The sequence below is a fragment of the Globicephala melas genome, chromosome 15 (genome assembly GCF_963455315.2).
Source record: "Globicephala melas chromosome 15, mGloMel1.2, whole genome shotgun sequence".
NCBI lineage: Eukaryota > Metazoa > Chordata > Mammalia > Artiodactyla > Delphinidae > Globicephala > Globicephala melas.
In genome coordinates this window covers 69,360,859-69,373,916 of record NC_083328.1, presented here as the reverse complement: position 1 = coordinate 69,373,916, position 13,058 = coordinate 69,360,859, and the positions used below count along the sequence as shown (strand labels likewise).

Sequence of the window (13,058 nt, the reverse complement as noted above, 5' to 3'; positions counted from 1 at the left end):
GCGCTGCTCTGGGATCTTCCTAAGTTTGAATCCTGGTTCCTCTTCTTACTAGCCTTGTAATTGTGAGCCATTAGCCTCCTTAAGCTTCAGGATTTTTACAATTAATGTTTTTTAAATGGGATTGATAATAACCCCTGCCAGAAGATTGAATGAGATGATGCAGGTAAAGTCCTTAGCAGAGTGCCTGGCACGCAGCTAGTCCTTAGTGAGCACTTTCATTCTGTTGAATTGACAGGCTGGGGAGCTGACATAGAAGCACGCTTTTCGTATCAATACTTGCAGCACGAAGAGGGTCTGTGCAGCGTTGAGGAAAGAGTGCAGACTTTGAGAAGGCCTGGGTTTGAACGCAGCTCTGCTCACTCACTGTGTGAGATTAGGCAGGCTGCCTAACGTAGCTGAGCCTTGTGGTCTCCTCACCTGTAAAATGTCTGCTTTGTGGGGTCACCGGAGGAAGAAAGGTGACGAAGAAGCAGGTAAAGTACTATAAAATAATAGTTGCTATGATGAGAGGACCATTCGGAAATCAAGTCTCAACTTATGGTGGAGACCTCTGAGCAGTGCCAGAAGCGGCCAGGGTCTCTCCTTGTTAGGAGCAATGGGTGGGGAGTTGGCTTGGCAGATGGACACGGTTCTGGTTCTTGATTTCTGGTACCTGGTACCTGCTACCTGGGCAGGTGAGAGGGGAGGTTGACTGTTAAATACTCCTAGTGGTGGAGGGCATAGAACCCCGACAGAGGTCCCACCCGGTTAGAAAAGCTCAACATATAAGAACACTTTACTTATTTAAAATGCTTGTCTTGGAGAAAAGACAGCCTCTTCAATAAGTGGTGCTGGGAAAACTAGACAGCTACATGTAAAAGAATGAAATTAGATCACTCCCTAACACCATACACAAAAGTAAACTCCAAATGGATTAATGACCTAAATGTAAGGTCAGACACTATCAAACTCTTAGAGGAAAACATAGGATAAACACTCTTAGGTATAAACCATAGCAAGATCTTTTTTGACCCACCTCCTAGAGTAACGGAAATAAAAACAAAAATAAACAAATAGGACTTAATTAAACTTAAAAGCTTTTGCACAGCAAAGGAAACCATAAACAAGTCAAAAAGAATGGGAGAATGGGAGAAAATATTTGCAAATGAAACGACAGACAAAAGATTAATCTCCAAAATATACAAACAGCTCATGGATCTCAATATCAAAAAAACAATGTAGTTAAAAAATGGGTGGAAGACCTAAATAGGCATTTCACCAAGGAAAGACATACAGATACCCAAGAGGCACATGAAAAGATGCTCAACATCACTAATCATTAGAGAAATGCAGATCAAAACTACAATGAGGTGTCACCTCACACCAGTCAGAATGGCCATCATCAAAAAATCTACAAACAATAAATGCTGGAGAAGGTGTGGAGAAAAGGGATCCCTCTTGCACTGTTGGTGGGAATGTAAATTGATACAGCCACTATGGAGAACAGTATGGAGGTTCCTTAAAAAACTAAAAATATAACTACTGTGTGACCCAGTAATCCCACTACTGGGCATATACCCTGAGAAAACCATAATTCAAAAAGAGTCATATACCACAATGTTCATTGCAGCTCTATTTACAATAGCCAGGACATGGAAGCAACCTTAGTGTCCATCGACAGATGAATGGATAAAGAAGGTGTGGCACATATATACAATGGAACATTACTCAGCCATAAAAAGAAACAAAACTGAGTTATTTGTAGTGAGGTGGATGGACCTAGAGACTGTCATACAGAGTGAAGTAAGTCAGAGAAAGAAAAATAAATACCATATGCTAACACATATATATGGAATCTAAAAACAAAAAAAGATCTGAAGAACCTAGGGGCAGGACAGGAATAAAGAGGTACACATAGAAAATAGACTTGAGGACAAGGGGTGGGAGGGTGAAGCTGGGGCAAAGTGAGAGTAGCATCAACATATATACACTACCGAGTGTAAAACGGTTGGCTGGTGGGAAGCAGCCGCATAGCACAGGGAGATCAGCTCGGTGCTTTGTGATGACCTAGAGGGGTGGGATAGGGAGGGTGGGAGGGAGGCTCAAGAGGGAGGGGATATGGGGACATGTGTATGCATATGGCTGATTTGCTTTGTTGTGCAACAGAAACTAACACAGTATTGTGAAGCAATTATACTCCAATAAAGATCTATTAAAAAAAAAAAAACAGGTACATGTACACCTTCCCTATGCCCCAGCAATTCACTTCTAGAGAAAGAAAAACATATGTCCACAAAAAGAAAAGAAAAAAAAAGTCCATTTGACTCCTGTGTTCGTTGTACCATTATTCTCAGTAGCCAAAATGTAGAAACAACTCAAGTGTGTATCAACAAATGAATGCATAAACAAAATGTCATCTATACATACAATGGGATATTATTCACCCATGAAAAGGAATACGTTTGTGATATATGCTACAATATGGATGAACTTGAAAATATGCTATGTGAAATAAGGCAGTGATGAAAAGACAAATTTTGTATGATTCTATTTATATGAAATACCTAGGTGGGCAAATTCCTAGAGACAGAAAGTAGAGTAGAGGTTCCCAGTGGCTGGGAGAAGAGGGGGATGGGAGATGTTGTCTTATGTTTATAGTTTCTTTTTGGGGTGATGGAAAAGATTTGGAAACACAGAGCAGTGATGGTTGCACAACAGTGCGAATATAATTAATACACTGAATTGTACACTGAAAATGATTAAAATGACATATTTTATGTCATACATATTTTATCATAATAAACATTTTTAACCACCCCTCCCCCCCCAAAAAAAGTAAAATGCTTGTCTTTGGAATAAACACCCAGTTCAGGTTTATTAGAGGACATTTGTAGAAACACACAAAAAAGAAAACAGTACTCATTTCCTCACAACCCTAAGGAAAACACCAATATTTGGTCTGTTTATGGCTAGGCATTTTAAGAGGCATAGGTAGGTGGGATTTTTTGGGTTCATTTTAATTTAGTTAATATTGGACTTCTGTACCTTTGGAGAGTCTTGTCTAAGGGAGAAATTATCCAGAGAAATTTTTTGTGTCCATTTTCAGAATTATTGCCAAAGCAAGCGTTCACCATTCATAGTGAAGTTGCTTGCTTTTAAGCACAATCTAAATGCCTTTGGGATTTCTGTCTTTTTTTTTTTAAGTTTGGGTTTTGTCTCCCATTTGGTCTGGCATGAGGCAGTGATTCTCTTCTAGACTCTTTCCTGAGAAAGAAGAATCCTGTGGTAGTAATTATCCCACAGGACCTGTCCTTTTGCTATCCCAGTTCCCCCATCCTAGAGGTAATGATTTCGACTCACCCCAGTGTGGACTAGGGTCTATTTTCAAGTAATTTTTCTCCAAGGAAGGGTGTGTAGATAATATGTCTTCTGCATTTTTCAGAATCTGAGATTGTCTATCTACTGGCTTTCCTAATGCACCACAACTTAGCTGGCTATAAAATTCTTGGGACATGAAACATCCTCTTAAAACCTTGTGTGTGTGTTATACTTTTGTGGTTGGGAATGCAGAGCCCCCAAGTAAGGCTTCCTTGGCCTTAAGCCTGGTTCTTTAAATTACTAGTCGTCTGGCATTGGGCAAATTACTTATTCTGCATCTCTTTCTTCTGTTCAGAAAAGCGTGAATCATAGTATTGGCTACCCATAGAGTTGCTGTGAAGGTTAAATGAGTTAATATTTTAAGGCGCTAAGAACAGTGACAGGTACATCAAAAGTGTGCAGAACTCGTTAACTGCTGCTGCTGTCGTTTGTGATGCTTATTACTGTTATCACCTTCACTGTTATATCCCAGTGTTTCAAATTGAAATGATGAACTCTGGAAACTGATTTTTCAGTCTTTTTGTTTTGTTTTGCTGGAGACCTGTTTTTGTCTAGATGCTGTGGGAATTTTTCTTTAGTCTGCTATTTCAAAGTATTGCCAGTATGTGCTTAAGTTTGAGTCTTGTCATTGATTTTTCCTGCAACCCACTGTGGTCTTTCTCGTCCATCAACTCAGACCTTCATTTAGTTCAAATAATTGTTTTTTAGCTATGTCTTTGATTATTGTTCTGTTCCAGTTGTTTGATGCCTTCTCCCAAATACATCCAGTTCCCAGCTTGGATGTCCATCCACTATTCTCTCTGCCACTCTCCTTTCTCTTTTTCACCCCTTCCTTGCCACCTCGACCTCTTATTTTGGGAAAACTTGTCCAGTATTTTCTCTGTCCAATAAAATGAGACATTAAATATTTCTTGAACCTTGGCCATATGTTAGGCTAGGACACAAAGACTAATTCTAGTTGGCACAGACTGCTGGATTGGGTGCTGTATCTCCTTATTATGTCTTCTGCTCGGGGACCTCATGGGCCAGAGATGACTGAGACAGTGGAGTCTCCTCCTGACAGCACAGCCAGGGTAGAGTCAGTAAACATAGCCACGTAGAATCCCTATGGTCCTTGGCAGAAAATTCAGATACTTTTGTAATTTGAACCACCTTTAATTCTAAAGATGAAAATACTGAGAACCACTAAGACTGGGTGGTATGTCCAGGGTCACACAGCTGACTAGTGGTGAAAGACAAAGAAAGGCAGACCCCGGCCCCAAGCTAGATTCCCTTCTCCTCTTTGATCGTCAATGCCTTATTTTATGAAAGTATTGCATGCCAATGGGTAGAAAATCTAATCATCATGGTGCTTTTGAAATACCTACTCTGTGCCTAGCCTTGTGCTCTATGCAGCAGAATTGAAAAGAAAAATGGGCGTGGTTTGGTTCAAAGCAAAAGGAACGATGTTCCCGTTGGCAGAAAATGTGTGCAAAAGTGCGGATGTGGGAATGATAAAATAGCCTGTGGGTGTGTGTGGTATGTTGGCAGGCGGGGTAGGGTGGAGTGTTCCCATGGACTCTTGTGGGTCAGTAAGTGCAATGCGGTTGGAAAGGTGATCAAGTGGGAGGCACAGGGTGATAGACAGTGTCAGAGGCCAGGCTGTATTCACCTTAAACATGTCTCAGGGCTCACTTCACATCTTACTAACATTCAGTTTTTCTCAAAATATTTGATTTCTGTCTGGAGCAGACAATACATAATCGCAAAGCTTGCTCTCCAGCTATTGGAAGCCCTGTTGCTCTCTGTAGGAATTTCCGGGGAGTCAAACTGTTATACGTGCTCACAGCAGGAAAGAGAAAGACAGAATTGGTCTGGAGGTTGCTGAGGATGAAGGAGAATTGCACTAAGGGGTCCCTTCGCCACCTACATGTTCAAGGAGAGGCTTGACCGGTCGGGGTCAGTTGCTGCCCAGGCCTCAGGGATGATGGTCCATGGGGTTCTTGTCCTCAGAGTGCTTTTATTCCTGGCTAGAGGGGGCCAGAGCCATCTCCCAACTCAGATCTCATCTCCCTGAAAACCAGGCTCCCTCCTTCTTGATTTGGTTCCAACCTTTGTCAGCAGAGAGGGCCATCGGATGTCAAACACTTCCTCCTGGCTCCACACAGCTGATGGTGTGGGACCAGGTAAAGAGAGGGCTTGGTCGTTTCATATGTGAAAAGACTCATGAATGAGAACTGATGTGTGCCTGAACAACCTCTTGTTAAGAAAGCTCACGGGAATCAAGCATCTGATGATGCTGATGGAATTGTGTGGACAGAAATGATACGGGATTAAAGGCTCATTCCCTCCAAATACTCTGGGGTTCAGTTCCAAGTAAGATTTTGTCGCCTTCTTCTTAATTCAAACCCACCTGCTGGGTTACAGGCAAGCCATATTTTTGTTTGTTCTTCTTAGACTTTTTTTTAGGTATCATTTACATACAGCGAAATACCTATATTTTAAGTGTACAGTTTGATGAGTCTTACACAGTTCTAGTCAAGATAAGGACATTTTTATCACCCCAGAAAGTTTTCTTATGCCTCCTTCCAGGAAATCACCCCACCAGCGTTAACACGGTTCTGGTTGTTACTATTTAATCACGCAAATCAATGTGGAGTACGTTTTAACACCCCAGAAAGTTCTCTTATGCCTCATCCAAGTCAGCACCTGTTCCCACAGGCAACTGTAATTCTGGCTTTTATTGCCATAGATCAGTTTTGCCTGTTCTTGAACTTTTCATATACATGGAATCATTATGCATTCTTCTTTTTTGTCTTCTTTTGCACAACATCATTTTCTTTTGAGATTTGTCCATGGTGAGCATCAGTTGTTTGTTCCCTTTCCCTTGCTGCGTAGCATTCTGTTGTGGGTATGTGTATCAGTTGATTGATGCAAGCATCACCCTAGGCCTGGCTTGTCCTATGATTTTCTCCTCTTCAGCAGCTTCTGAATTAACTTCTTTCTCTCCTTATTCCTCTTTCTCTCAGTCCTTGAGCGAAAGCTGGAATGTGAGCCCCTGGCAACCAGGACTGTGTCTGTTTCGTCTATTGCTGTATCCTCAGTGGCTAGGACTGAGTGTGACATGAAGCAGATACTCGATGTTTATATAACGAGTGAATGAATAGGTGTGCGGAGTACATAGTTTTAAAAAATTGTCTACCAGTCTGGCTCTGGGTGGCACCAAGCAACTCAGAACTACAGGATTCCTAGGACAGTCTCTTTGCTCACAGACTTAATGTGAATTTCTGGCCCCATAGATCATGCCCAGATGTTCTCTGCAAGAGCTTCCCTAAGCTCTCGACTAGATTAGGCCGCTTCACAGGCCTCATAACTGTTCCCGTCACCCCATCGTGACTCTCATTCCACATTATTGTCAGTGCCTCTTTAACTGGCTGCCTTACCCCGTGAGTCCATGGGCACAGACAACCTGTATTTCTTTTCACCACTAAATTGCACACACTCAGCACTCCGGCTGGCACGTGAGAGGCACAGAGTACACACCAGTTGGGGTTTCTTTCACAGGAAGTCTCTCTCTGCCAGGTTGTTCATCTCAAGACCCCACAATTAGACAAAGCCCTTCATGCACAGAAAGATGGATTTGAAAACATGGCCTGTGCCCATTCATACGTGGAAGCCCTAATCCCAATGTGATGGTGTTAGGAGTTGGGCCTTTGGGAGCTGATTAGGTTTAGATGTGGTCGTGTGTGCAGAGTCCCCATTATGGAATTAATCCCCTTGTAAGAAGAGGAAGAGACCAGCACCATGTGAGGACACAGCAAGAAGGCAGCTGTCTGCAAACCAAGAAGAGGGTCCTCACCAGACACTGAATCTGTTGGAACCTTGATCTTGGACTTCTCAGCCTCCAGAACTGTGATAAATACATGTCTGTTGTGTAAGCCACCCAGTCTATGGTGTTTTGTTATAGCAACCCAAGCTACTAAGACAGCCTCTGTGGAAGATTTCTACCTAAGTTATAACATTAAATGGGTAGAATCATGTTTTTTTCCTTCAAATGTTTTAGTCCAGATGTTGAATCTATGAATGTGCTGGGTGGGTCATAGTCATGGGAACCTAGACATTTACTTGGCATTGTCCTGGGGAAATCTTAGCATGTTTATTTTCACCCAAACGCTTGGGAACCTGGAGCCTGCAAGTACTAGGTCTATGACCCCTACATCAAGTTCCATTTCCTTACATGATTGTGATCCCAGCCTTTAGTCCCTGCAACAAAGGGTCAGGGTCCCAGAGAAGTGTCAGCTATTAGGGGCATGTGGGCTGTCATTAGAATCTCTGTGGATTTCCTTTATTTTCAGCATAGACTCTTCAAGGGTTCATGTAGGGGCTTCAGAAAGGGTTCGTGAATTCCTGAAATGATGTACAGAACTCTAGGTAGTAGTAGGCTTATGTGCATTTCCCTGGGGAAAGTCTGGAACTTCTCACCACATTTTCATAAGGTCCTTTGTATCAACCAAAGTTAAAGACTACTCTTACAGACTTCCTTCAATGATCTTTCTGGTTAATTGCTTAAACATCTCAAGTACAAGAGGAGAAAACGATGGGCGGGAGTGCTACCTGGGCCCTGAGTTCCAAAGCTGCCTACACCTCCTTCTAGCTTCGTGGGCTCTCCCTGGTCCTTGGTTTCCTGTCTGATGACTCTGGTGGTTGGATTAGATGTCTTCATAGAGTTCTTGCACTGTCCGTCTGAACAGTTCATCTCAGAGAGGACAACTGATACAGATAAACACGGTCTTTCTGTGCATTATTTAAAAAGGTGGTACCTACCAAAAAAATCATTCTGTGTCCCATTCCTGCTTTTTTCTCTTTGAACACTAGTACATGTGGCTTCTAAAGAATGCCATATATAAATCTATAAGTTACTAAAAACAGGAAAAACAAGAATAATCTGATGGCCTCTTGGTGCCAAGTACAGGAAACACTAGGATGTACTTCCTGGCAATTCTTGAGGGGTCAGAGGGAAGGATAGCCTGCACGTGGACATGTAAACTAGTTTGTCATTTGAGATGGAGACATTTATATCCTCGAGGGAATGTTGGTTACTCTACTTGCACCTACCTTCAGAAATACATGAAAAGGGACTAAACATTTGGAAAGATTGATGCTTTGTTTTCTTTCTGGTGGTCAGCAGTTTACCGCTAATGCCTGAAATAGGAGAGAAGAAACCATTGTGGAAAGTCAGTGGAAGAGAGTTTAATGTAGCCACTTGCTCAAGCCTTAAAGTATTAAAGCCTGCTGCTCTTAATTCTGTCCAGAGCTGGTCTGTGAATAATTATACTAAGGAATTGGACAGAGTCATCACAGAGCTATGAAATATCACCCGTGGGGCCTCATTGGAGACTGATGGGAACTCTGGAGAGTTGATAATGGTGATCAAAGGGTCTATATATTTAAAATGCACAGAGGATGAGCCCAGAAATTATCTGCCTGCCAACTTCCCTACCTGGAACAAATTATCCAAAAATCAATCTGCAAACACCTTTGAGATAACAAGGCCTTGAGTAATAACCTCCATGGCTTTGTAAAGAAAAGCATCTAGCTTGACTAATCTGCTTAATTTCCTTCTCTGACCAAATGGCAGGCTATAATAGAGGCAATCTGAACTTGTCCCTGAAGATTTGCTTCGAGTCACACTGAGAAAATATTGTCCACCTCTGCTTCATAATGATTATTCTCTTTCAGGAGAATCTTTGTTGCTAGATAATTAATTAGAAAGAAAACACTGAATGAGCCCTATCTATCCCAGAGCTCTCACCTGAGTTCCAAACTGAAACTCATACCTGCCTTAGCCACCTGAATAGCTCAGAGGCTCTCCAAAAGTTCTTGAGCACAGCTAAGTTGTACTCCACCCCCAAATGCCTTCCCCACCCTTCACTTCCTAGTTCTACTCCAAGAATCAATAACTTGTTCATACCCTTTGATAGATAATCCCTTCCTGGAAGTTGGTCCTAAGAATATATGAGACGAGATGGACTGGAATCGTTTGCACAGAGATGTTCATTGCAGCAAACAACTCATGTGCCCAACAATCAGAGAATAATTAGTGTAATTATCTGATGGATCGTTCTGTCGCTATTAAAGACAGCGATGGTAAAATCCACATAGTATGTAAACAAAGTCCTTTGGATCTAATAAGTGAGGGAAGGAAAGAAAATCTACATTGGGTCTGTGTGTTACTGTAGCCACAAAAATATGGTTTATACGCATAGAAATTGGAATGGAACATGGAGAAATAAAAATGGTGATTATATTGGGTGGTAGGGAAGGGGGCCTGTCTTCTCTTTCTTCTCACTTCTTTATTGTTGTCCCACTGCCATTTTTTGCTACAAATAAAAATAAATATATCCACATTGATCTGTAGAAAATGGGTATCGAGAGGCAAACAGCTTTCCAAAGGGAGAGCTGGTCTTGAAAGGCATCAGATGTGGGTCCCATCCTGCCTTACCTGCTCCACTGTCTTGGTTAGGTGAACTGATCGCTTGGGTTCTGTTTTTTAATTCATTAAAACGGAGGTGATAATGTCCCAAGTATTACACAAAGTGTTGCAGATGAGATTTTCTGGTAAACGAGGATAAAGTAAATGATAATTTGCCAGTGAGCTAAAAATTGCCGGAAAGAGGCCACCATTCATGCTTTGCTGCAATTCTGGTCTGTTTAGCTGAGGTTACAGAACTTAATGGAAGAGAGATGGCAACACATAGGAGATCCAAGATTACTCAGCATGACTTTTCCCTTGACCCTTGATTCCCACTGGGGTCACTGTGGCCAGTGCCCCTCTCTCTGATGGAGGAGATCGCTAGGGTTGAGGAAGAAGCTGAATTCCTGCTATGCCATCATCCCTTTGCTACTTAGGCCCCTATCACTATTTGGAAGAACATCCACTAACAATCTACGTGTCCCTATAAAAGAAATGTTTGTAAACTCCTGCCTCTCCTGGGTTTTGAACCAAACTCCGCTTTAGTAAAGGCAGGTTCTCATTTGAGGATAGAAAAGAGACTATTGCCCCAGGCATCTTTGCCGTGTTCAAGAAAAATCTTTTCCTCACAATGGCCATCATTGTTTCCTTTCTTTAAATGAAGGAGATACAGGAGGTGTTGAATATAGTTACTTAAGAAATGCTGATTCAGGTATTAAATACAATGATTTAATTCAAGTAGGACGTGAATGGGTGGAGAAAGGGATTTGGGCTGTTTTCTATGGCTGTCCGGAATTCTGTCCTTCGTCCTCACATGTTTGGAGTCTGCTCTATAAACCATTTGGGTCTGACATCCTTTGCTGATTCCTGTCTTTCAGAGCCTCCCACACCCATCGCCCCCCCAGAGCTGCTGGCCGTGGGGGCCACATACCTGTGGATCAAGCCGAATGCCAACTCCATCATTGGAGACGGCCCCATCATCCTGAAGGAGGTGGAGTACCGCACCACCACCGGCACCTGGGCAGAGACCCACATCGTCGACTCTCCCAACTATAAGCTGTGGCACCTGGACCCCGATGTGGAGTATGAGATCCGGGTACTGCTCACGCGACCAGGGGAAGGGGGCACGGGACCACCAGGGCCTCCCCTCACCACCAGAACCAAGTGTGCAGGTAGGACTCTTCTTCCTGACTCCGTTTTGAGAGGTTGGGCAGTTGCTGCGAGTGATTGCTCCTGTGACAGTCATTCCTCCACTTTGGTATGAGTGTGCTTCCTGTTGTGATTAAAAAACAAACACCAGAGTTTGTTTTTTAATCACATCTCTGGGGGCCCAGGCATCTCTGGGGGCCTCCTGGCTTTGACTGGGAGTCTAGGAAGCACCTGACTCTAGCTGTGTCATGGAGAGGTTCCTGGTCCTGACAGTGTTTCCCGGGACACTGGTTCCCTCTCTCCAAGGGCTTCTGGTGCCACTGGCGTGTCTGAGCCTTCCTAGTGCTGACAGTGTCTCTCAGGGCTCCTGGCCTTGTTTCTTTGAGGGCTCCTGGGCCTGCTTCTCTGAGAGCTCCTGGCTGTGTCTCTGAAGGTTCCAGGCTCTGGTTGTATCTCTGGGGGCTCGTGGCTCTGACCTTGTGACCTGAGGCTTCAGTTGGTCTATGTCTCTGAGTGGTTCTGATTCTTGTTGCATACGTCAGGTGTTCCTGGTTTTATTTTTGGCCCTGAGGATCTCTGGGCTGGGCCTGTGACCCTAATGAGCTCTTGGTTTTGACAGTGTCCCCGAGGGCTCCTGGTTCTGGTTCTGTCTCTGAGGGGCTCCTGGTGCCAGCTGCATCTTGAGTGCCTCCTGGCTCTGAAAGCGTCTCTCAGTGGATTCTGGAAATGCCTTAGTTCCTGAGAGCCGCCCACCTCTGTGTCCCTTGGGGGTTTCTGGCACCTACTTAGGAGTCTGGGCTGAGACTCTCTGTCCAAGGGTCCTTTGGATTCTACTTCCCTACAGGCTCCTGGTCAGTGTTCCCTCCAGCCAGGCTCCAACGGTTTCTCTGAGGTTTCCGGATGCTGCTAAAGAGTTTGCCGACTAGGGCTGTGTATGGGAGCGTTCTTTGTATCTATCCGCAAGAGCTCTAGGCTTCTGTGGTGTTTCTAACAAGGGGTGTTGTCTGGGATTATACCCCTGACTGTACCCCTGAGATGTTCTGGCTTCAAATGCAACTCAAGAAATTAAAAGGACTCAGTGTTTTATGGGTTTGTTTTTTGCTGCAAATCACATTATTTATTTTATCTCATTTTTCCTAAGTAACCATTTGATGTAAGTACTTTTATCTCAATATAAATGAAAGAATAGAGACTCAGTATTTTTTAAAGTTTTATCCAAAGTCATAGAATTGGCCAACAGCACACTCAGGATTTGCCCTCAGGTTCCCTGACTCGAATGCCCTTGATCATGGGGTGTATAGAGCTGGGGGTGCTCCAGTGGGGGACCAGGGAAGTGGCAACATGAGCCATTGACTTCTGAGGGAAAAGGAATCCTTGATGACTTCTGGGTGGGGAGAGAAGGACCCATCAGCACAGTGACTTCCATGGAACAAAAAAGTAAAACACAGTCAGTTCTGCTATAATGCAACATACGTGTGCCTAAAAATCGTTGCACTATTCAAAGTTATGCAGTAAAAACCACTGGGCTTATGGGGGAAAATGGGGCTGGGGTACAGCACTCATCAGTGACACACCAAAAAGAGAGGAACTAGCAAAAATGGCAGCACAATTGTACACGTGTTAATGGCTAAGATATGCATAAATACTGTAATACAAATGGGGTGTTACCGTGAAACGTCCTGGAGTTTGCCTGTGGAAGTGGGTATCAGGAAGGCTGCAGCCCATGAGCTACTGTGCAGTGGTGGAGGAGGGCTGTCTGAAAGTGGCAGTAAGCTTGTAACGCACACAGTGAACGAAGGAAGCAGGTGGATGTTTGAGGTGGGTGCGTCTTGTGTGTTCCTATGTGACTCTGTCCAGCTGGGTGCGGTTTTCTGCTTCACTAGCGTTTCTGTGTACAAAATCTCACATAGCAAATGTGAAATTCACGCTGTCCTCACATTGTTCCCTAATATAGCAATCATGTTGGAAGACATTTGCATTTTCAAAGTAAGCGTTGTAGCAGAATTGAGTGTAACCATTCTTAAATATCTCAGAAGTGCGTCTTGGTAGCATGTAACCCAGAGTTAGTGAGTATTTCCTTTGCTTGGGAATATTCCTTTGA

At 43.4% G+C, this 13,058-nt stretch overlaps 1 protein-coding gene across 16 annotated transcripts in view; it reads left to right on the top strand.

Annotated features, from left to right (window-relative positions):
- Nucleotides 1-13,058, top strand: part of PTPRT (protein tyrosine phosphatase receptor type T) — a 1,174,296-nt gene that overhangs the window by 570,109 nt on the left and 591,129 nt on the right. For all 16 annotated transcript variants that reach the window (XM_060285697.1, XM_060285704.1, XM_060285700.1 and 13 more), the window contains exon 7: nt 10,687-10,980. In XM_060285697.1, coding sequence (XP_060141680.1) covers nt 10,687-10,980 — 294 coding nt within the window. The remainder of the gene's footprint in view (nt 1-10,686; nt 10,981-13,058) is intronic.